Source organism: Diorhabda carinulata, chromosome 1 (genome assembly GCF_026250575.1).
Source record: "Diorhabda carinulata isolate Delta chromosome 1, icDioCari1.1, whole genome shotgun sequence".
Taxonomy (NCBI): domain Eukaryota; kingdom Metazoa; phylum Arthropoda; class Insecta; order Coleoptera; family Chrysomelidae; genus Diorhabda; species Diorhabda carinulata.
Genome location: NC_079460.1, coordinates 18,695,966 through 18,704,654, shown reverse-complemented (window position 1 = coordinate 18,704,654; position 8,689 = coordinate 18,695,966). Strand labels below are relative to the sequence as shown.

The following is an 8,689-nucleotide window of genomic DNA, read 5'->3' as shown; positions in this document are numbered from 1 at the left end:
AACCCAACCGCATCTAGAAAAAGGTCCCTATATTTATTTTTATCAATATTCTGTTTATTGGATCATATTTATTTTTTTTATTATATAATATATATTTTTATCCAAAAATGTATATACAAATATCATTTAAATACGTGTTAACTTGATGTGGATATCGAATAGACATGTTTGTTAAGCTGGGTTTACACTATTTCATTTGAACCAAAAAGTTAATCGAATTAAACGTTATTAACAATAATAATGCCGAAATTAATGTTGTTGTTCATTTGACTGAAGAAGTATCAATACTTGTTGCCGTAAGATATCTTGGAGTAAGCAAATCGTCGATTTACCGTATTTAACGAAAACATAAAATGCATCCCTATTCTTACAATTTGTGTCAAAATTTAAAACCAACCGATTTTATTAAACGAGTATTATTTGTTGAATTTTTAATAATAAAATGCCAGGAAGACGAAGATTTTTTAAAAAACATAATTTGGTGCGACGCATCGAAAATCACGAAAAATGGATTATTTAATTCCCATTATTGGAGTCAAGATAATCTTCATTTAACCAAAGATCGGTGGCAGTTCAATGTCTTTTGTGCTATTAGAAATAATCAAATACTTCATTTCTACGATGGGAATTAATGGTTAGGGAACACAATTAATTTATTCTTAATTAATAATATAAAAAACGTTGTTTTTATATTTTTTAATGTTATTTGTTTTATTTTTAGGTGAAAGATATCTTGATATTTTAAGAAATTTAAAACAAAATTATTTAGACCTTGCCACCAGACGAATTAAACAATCTTTTTTTTATTCATCATAAATATATTTTTAGAAGAGCAATTTGAAGACAGGTGGTTAGTAAATAATGGTCCTTTTCGGTGGTCCCCTCGTTCTTCCGATATGACGTCTTTAGATTTTTTATATGGGGTCACATAAAACAAGAGGTTTACTCCCAAGCCTTAACAACTAGAGAAGATTGTTAGCTAAGAATTCGAAATTCCTTCAATTTTCTTCCTGAGATGGTGATAAGCTGTGTGAAGAATAATATATAAAACATCAGACTATTTTCTTTTGGCATTTAATATTTAGTATTTTTTCACCCTTTACTTCAAAATATCTCCGAAAATACTGGAGATACCGAAAAAATAATAGTATACTAAATAACAGCTTTTTTAAGGACTAAATTTTTTTTGTAGATTTTGTACACAAGGAATATTTGGCGAGATATAGCCGTTAAAAACCTCTATTTACCAGCAAACACCTCCTTATTCGATCCCTTCAAACTACTTCACTCAAATCGAAATAGAAAAGAAGCAATATCTGCTCGTGACTGCATGTGTTAGTTTATATATTTCGTTGATTCCTCACTAGTGTGTTCTAAAGTTCGAAAGAAATGACAAGTGCTGTGATAATTTCCCTTCTGCCCACTGTTGATCCATTAGATAAAATTAATGAACCATATTTGTATATTTCATTGTATGTAATGCATGAATATGTATGTGTTAATGTATTTTTTTCTATTTATTCGGTTGGTACAAAATAGTATAGTATAGTAGTAGTATAAAATAAAACACTTTTTTTTAACAAAGAATAGTTTTTAATCAATTATATATTTAATATTTTGCTCATTGACCTTTCAGCTTCATGATTCCGGGCTCATAAAATTTCTGGTCCTTATTGGCAAAAAACTGAACCAGGTGTGATTGAAGATCATCGTTATCTGTGAAAGTTTGACCATTCAAAGAACTCTACAGTATGCTAACTGTCCTAACCTAACCATTCAAAGAATTCTGCAGCTTAGGGGATGTGGCATCACTTCCTAGCTAAACTCCAATAGTTTTTTGTTGTTTTTCAGCTTTCGATGTGGTTTGTGTTGGTTCATGATCGTTTTCGAACTATGTTACTGTACAGGACCCATTTTTCATCACCAGTGATGATTTTTTTCAAGAAAGGATCAGTTTCATTTCGTTAAAGGTGCATATCGCATATATTGATTCTTTGTGTTGAATGAATTTCTTCCAATTCGTGTTTTTCAATTGTTGTGTGCGTTACATGTATCCTCTTCGCAACCTCTCCAACAGTTATATGACGATCCTCTTCAATTATGACTTTGATTTGGTCATCATCAACTTCAGTAGGCCGACAAGAACGTTGCTCATCTTTCGAGGGAAAAATCTCCAGAACGGAATTTTTTATACCAATTCTAACACGTGCGCTCTGTTAAGCAATCACTTCTATAAACTTCACATATTTCTTTGTGAGCCGCAGCAGCTTTCTTTCCATTACGGAAATAAAAAAACTAAAATATGACGAAAGTGTTCGTTTCTGCACTCAATTTTAAATTTACTAAACAATTAATAGCTTTGATAAAACTCACGCACTACTTGCTTCTAAATTTACATCAATGTGACAAACGGCAAAGCACAGCACCAACATAAGTTATTCCAAAAATAAAGCGAAGCTCTCTATCAGCAAAAAGCGAAAGTACTTTGTTGCCAACGTTATAGATCAATTGAATTATATTATAAGAATTACTGTTATTAAGGGTGGTTTTAAAGGGTTGAAATATTATGAAATTGTATCCTACAGTTAAAACAATCCTTATTTAACTAATCAAAGCCAGATTTTACCAATTTTAAGGTTTAAAATGTTATTTTATAATTTTTTACAGTTAGGAAGTTTTCACCATTAGAAACAAAAAGCGTACAACGGCACAATGTGGAAAATGAACTAAATGGTGAAATGAGCCTAAATCCAAATTTTTGGACAAATCGATTCAGGATGAAAACATTGCAAGGTTTTGCCTTTTTTGAGCTTCATTTCCTGGACTACATAACACTCACGAACTGCCTGACGACACGCGTTCAGTATCACTATCATAGATAATGTAGGTGATGGTTGAAATTCGAATAAATAAAACACCAATAAGCTATATTTATATTAAAATTTACACTCCAAACAGAACAATTACAAAAAAAATCAAATAATAATTCTGATTAGACCCAAATGGACAAAAAAAATATTAAACAACTAGAACTGCACATTTTGATATAAAAACAAAACTTATTTAACATGCCTGATTTTAAAACTTTCTATTTGCGGTAATCGATTGTCATGTTTTACCAAAAAAGTAGTTCTAGCAAAGATGCATAAAATTCTTAAATCAAATAGTACATATTAGCATCAGAACGAATATATTCATATTTTCAATACTAACAGAAACTAATTTCCTTGTTGAAATCAAATTAGTTAACAAAATAACGTTTCACCTAGTCCCATGACCCTTACAAGAAGAACTGATAATAATACGATACTGATCAAATTAATTATATACAAATTAATATTTCATCAGTTTCTTAATATTTATACAGTTGAGTAGGTTAGAAAAAGTGAAGCAATTGACTTTGGATTTACTTGTGATCTTCAAAAAACTTTCATGATTAACAAATTTTAATACAGTAGGCAAACACCAACTCATGTTGAGCAGAGCATCTGAATAAACTATGGATATGCAAGTTTTGGAAGCTGCAGCTTCTAGAGCACGTGATAGAATTTACAATTTTAATACATAGTTGAATTGCACCTCCCGGAACCGAATAATATGTAACTGATAACTGATATATATATATATATATATATATATATATATATATATATATATATATATATATATATATATATATATATATATGTGTGTGTGTTGCGGGTTGAGGACTCAAAATAAAACTGTCCAAGAGTTTTTTAAAATGCCAACGTTTCGATCTTTTAATTGATCTTTATCGAGGCTCTCTGCCATATGTGTTGTCGAAACGTTAGCATTTTAAAAAACTCTTAGACAGTTTTATTTTGAGTCCTCAACCCACACCACCATTCGAAATAACATACTAGGAAGGACAATAATTTAGTTACACTATAGAGTTTTACTTATTTGTACTCATAATGAACACACTCATTACTACCACTACACTGTCTGAGGAGCGTTTCAATCAACCAAGACTGAAGGTATACAGTTACTACTGTGAGTTTTAATGTAATGGAAGTTTTACTTAGTGTGTTCAATATGAATATTATCAACGGTTTGATAAATTACTTTAGTTATTTTTATTCGTTAATCTATTAGTAAATATTTGGTTATATTTTCATAATGTACATTTATATTTCTCACTGCAGATTGACCACAACTCGCTGAATTTTTTTGAAAATAGTAAAACTATAATAATTATAATACAGATTTACATAATAGCTATCTACTGCAGCATTTCACAATCATTGTAACCAAAGCAAATAGCCTCAGAGAAATAAAATTTTGTAAAGAAAACAATAATAGATTAAGATGCAATCAAATTTATTTTTGTTCCTGTCAAAAACAAATTTGAAATTTGAAGAAAATTATATTTGTATCCTTATTCACTGTCAAATATACTACACACACTGTTCACCATCTGGTTTTTGGAAACTTCCATAGATTACTGGTTCACACCAGACTCAAAGGACTAGACAGTGTTTTGTGAGTGTTGGTATACTGGTAGTAAAGTTTAATATTTGTATAACTGACGTTTCCATAAATACAGTAAATATGAATATATGATGGGAATATTAATTTTCCTGACATTACTCTAAGACACATTGCATTTTGTTTGTTGATATGTTTCATGTATTTAAAAATTTTGTTATGCAGAAATTGAAAAATTAATGCATATCTTTATCATTAATCATTTAAGATATGAACTACTTATGACAGTTGCTATTGAATAAATGCAACTGTAAATATTGTTTAATAATATAAGAATGCAGAAAATATGACTTGTATATCAAGTGATACTTCTCAAAATAAAAAAATTTATAGCCACCGAAGATACTTTTCACAAGGAAATTACTTGCGTTGATTCCTACTTTCTTCTTCTCCTGCTTCCCTTTCTTCATCATCTTCACTGCTACTTACTTCTTCAGCATCAACACCATTCTCTCCATCTCCTTCAACGTCAGGTACTAGATAGTACTGAAGGGGATTGAGCCAAAGATCATCCTTAATAATCTCAGCTATGTCATCGGTATAGGGATCTACATTATCATTAAACCAACTAAAAAATGTCTTAGCAGGTTCATGGCGACGCTTTTTCCCAGGCTTATTTGCCTCAACATTTTGAGCAAGAGAACAACCTTCTTTCCAGATTATTTGAGTACTCTCTGAAGTAGGTGTCGCTAAAAATCAAATCCAAATTGTATTAAAAGTATATTTTACCAAAATTAGATAAATTATTCTACTACAATAGATGTCAAATGATCATTTAAATATAACTGAAATAATCATTTTATAGGGAAGATACTAAATTATGGGATATCCTTGTAATTTACTTAGAGGATTGGACATTTTGACATATCAGAAATATTAAATGGCAATATTAGATTACAAGCCCAATGGAAAAATTTGAGGGGTTATGTGAGCCACCATGAATCACTTTTTAACCAATAGTACTATATGTAACAAACAATTTAGAAACTATGCTGTCACTTTCTTCTTATCGGTACAGGTGAGTACTCATGGTAAACCTAGCTCTGAAGGGGAGGTACTTTTTGGTCAAACATATTTGTGCTGCATCCAGAACTTAAGTAGGTAAAACAAAAAGAATGACATATGACCTAATGCCTTTCAAAAATATTGAAAAATTTTCCTTGTATTCTTTATGTATAACTTACTTAAGTTCTGAATGCCGTACAAATATGTTTGACTAAAAAGTATCCCCTTTCAGTGCTAGGTTTACCTTACTTATGTACTTCCGATAAGAGATGATGACATAGTTTCTAACTTGTTTGTTACATATAGTACTATTGATTAATGAATGATTCATGGTGGCTCAAATGACCCCTCAAATTTTGTCATTAGGCTCGTAGTCTAAATATTTAGCAGGTTATTACTTTTAGCAACAAATACTACATGGATAAATAGGCTTTAATAGCATTTTTTAAATTAATTTGAACATGTTATAAATGAAACCATATAAATTGAATAATTATTTACCGCTATCTAAATGATATTCTTTAGTAATAACTGAATTTTCAAAGTATGGATTCTCCTCAAAATAAAATTTTATCCAATATCCAGATTTAATATCATCAAATTCGTCTACTTCTAATTTTGTAAGATGGTGAAGACAATCTTCTTCAGTTTCATCCAGTAAAGCACTTAAATCAGGATGGTTCATAATCTTAGAATCGTTAAGAAAAATACGATAAATTTTAGACAAAAAAAACATATGTTGTTGTTATACTGCTTTTTAAAATAACACAAAACTTAAAAGAAATAGGATAAATTTCTCATTGATTATTCTAAAAGAGAATAGATAATGCTATGTTTACAACTAGTAATTCAAGTAAATCCTGCTGATCACACAAGATATTGGATACATAAATATGTTAGAGCATAATCTAAATCATTAGTAGGAAAATATATTCTATTTTTTTAGGTTATATATAACAACTTTGTAAAGGATACAGCTGTAATCCAGAAATTAGGGATGTTGCTGATCAAATTATTTCTTTTTTCATAAAACGGTTTTCTTAGTCGATTGTACTTTTGTTCAATTTTTAATATCTCTTCACTGGATTTTTCATTAATACTATCAATTTCATTTTGACAAACATCAATTTCTTCCAAAGCTTTTTGTGTTGCAGCATCAAATTCGGAATTTCTATCAGATTCTGAAAATCTTTTCACCTTTCGTGACGTGGCATCTGACATTTTTATTAATAATTTTGAAAATGAAAAATATAAGAAATAAGTTTAAATCACGAACCCTAAACTATGATTACACTCGATAATATGACATGCGCAATTTATGTTTTCATTTTCAAATGTGCCCGCTGCTACATGTCAAACTTATACATTTGCTAAAGGGTTATGAAAGTAGTCATTTTTTAAAGTTGAAACTCTTGCAAAATAAATAGAAACCAATATTTTTTGTTTTCCTGGAATACCCTGCAATAATGGCGTTATAAATAAAGTTCAAAAAAATAACGATGAAATGTATAAAATAAGAATTCTGTCTATTTTTAATTAGATTTTCAATTTCAATGTATAATCCCAATTCTAGAATATCATACGTGAAAGAAATCGAGTTCTTGACCTGATAAATAGTGTAGTTTTTACCTTATATTTATTACTTCATTATATTTTTGCTAATGATAATCGAAAAATTTTCACATTTTTGTGAAGTTTTCACTAATATTCTTCATTTTGAAAATCGTTTAACCAAATTGTTCACATTGTAGTTTTAACTTCTTTTGTAACTACAGTTTACACAAGTAGATGTCATATTAGTCAATTTCTGGTTTAGCTAAGGTTAATGACCCGTATAATATTTATCTCAGAAACCGGTCAAACAATATATTAGATTTTTTCTATATGGATAGTTTGTGTCGACTGTATTTATATTATGAGTTAATTGAGTATCTACAGGGAGAAAATTAAATTACTTTTTTAAATCTTGATTAATATGAAAGGATATTCAAACTATTTTTTTTTCTAGATAAATTAAAACAATTGTTGGTACAGAATTGAAAATTGGCATAGTTATAAGCAAGAAGTATATGTATTTCTATATTTTATGATGGATCTCATGAATTTAAAAAAAAAACGTATGCATATTTAAGAATTGAATATGTTCATAATTCAATTATTGAATCATACAAAAAATTAATATTATCTTCTGTAGGAAAAGAATTCACAGCAGGGCTTAAAATTGGAATTATTAAGTTATCTATTTCAAAACTTTTCTATTTTCTTGTTACAAATATTTGAAAAAAAAGTTTTTACTTGTTAAAATTATGAATGTCTTGTTAGTAAACTAGACAATTTTGCTTGGATATGTTTAATACATTAAGCGTTTGTATTCATCCACTCCTGAAAGTTTGATAATAGTTTTTACATATTTTTGACCTTACAGATAAAAGTCAATGATGAACTAAAGCTGAGTTCGAGTCATAAGCAAAAATGAAGCCTATGATGCTCGCAACCATGCATGTTAGGCAGTAGTCTGATTTACCACTTTAAATTATAGAATTCCATGCTAATAAAATTCTTCGATCTTTCTATGTTCTACAAACCACTAAGTTGCTGTTACCTTTATCCATGAGAAACGATTTCTTGAGCTAATAATCTGTGTCTCTAGCTTTGGCTATTAATGTTTGACCTTCATATCAACTCCTACTGTTGAAGTTTATGACATATATCACTTATTGTCATAGCTGGCTTTTGATCAAAATGTGCGAAAAAATGTCCCTCTACACACAAATATTTCTCAGTTGTCTAAAATTTCTAGGGACCAACACATATATCTGAAAACGTTTTCCAATTTTCTTTCAAACCTATTTAAAACGGATTTTGATTTGTACAGCGAGTAGTCCAAACAAAGCATGTGATGCCAAGAGACTCTACAATCATCTCAGCTAGTTGTCTCTATTCCATTTTAGGATAGAAAGACATGATATTTTTTCCTTTAAAATTGAAGGGAGATCATCAATAATAAAATAAGTTTCTTGACCAATGCTAATAATGTTAAATACCAGAGCCAGCAATGTGATTGGATTTATTCAATTATTTCAATGATAAGTTGGGAACATGTAGATTTTAATAATTAATGTGAACACTTTATATGCAGTTGTTTCCCAATTACCTGAAAGGCATAGTTATCATT

At 29.3% G+C, this 8,689-nt stretch overlaps 1 protein-coding gene and 1 long non-coding RNA gene across 2 annotated transcripts; one reads left to right on the top strand and one right to left on the bottom strand.

Annotated features, from left to right (window-relative positions):
• Positions 1-182: 182 nt before the first annotated feature.
• On the top strand, positions 183-2,928 carry LOC130897087 (uncharacterized). Its single transcript, XR_009059661.1, has 2 exons — positions 183-634; positions 722-2,928. It is a non-coding gene; the product is annotated as an uncharacterized LOC130897087 (long non-coding RNA).
• LOC130897079 (protein SET) lies at positions 2,911-6,854 on the bottom strand. Its single transcript, XM_057805667.1, has 3 exons — positions 6,490-6,854; positions 6,016-6,202; positions 2,911-5,198 (listed from the first exon to the last, which is right to left on the bottom strand). Exons 1-3 carry the CDS (start codon positions 6,733-6,735, stop codon positions 4,870-4,872), a joined length of 762 nt encoding a protein of 253 aa, XP_057661650.1. The 5' UTR covers positions 6,736-6,854; the 3' UTR covers positions 2,911-4,869.
• Positions 6,855-8,689: the final 1,835 nt, after the last annotated feature.

Bases quoted from the DNA above. Each gene is read 5' to 3' on its own strand.
- LOC130897079 (XM_057805667.1), bottom strand. From the start codon at position 6,735: ATGTCAGATGCCACGTCACGAAAGGTGAAAAGATTTTCAGAATCTGAT. The intron at 6,203-6,489 runs GTATCCTTTACA...AACGATTCTAAG, and splicing joins CTAATTTCTGGATTACAGCT to ATTATGAACCATCCTGATTT. The intron at 5,199-6,015 runs GTAAATAATTAT...TTTGATTTTTAG, and splicing joins AGAATATCATTTAGATAGCG to CGACACCTACTTCAGAGAGT.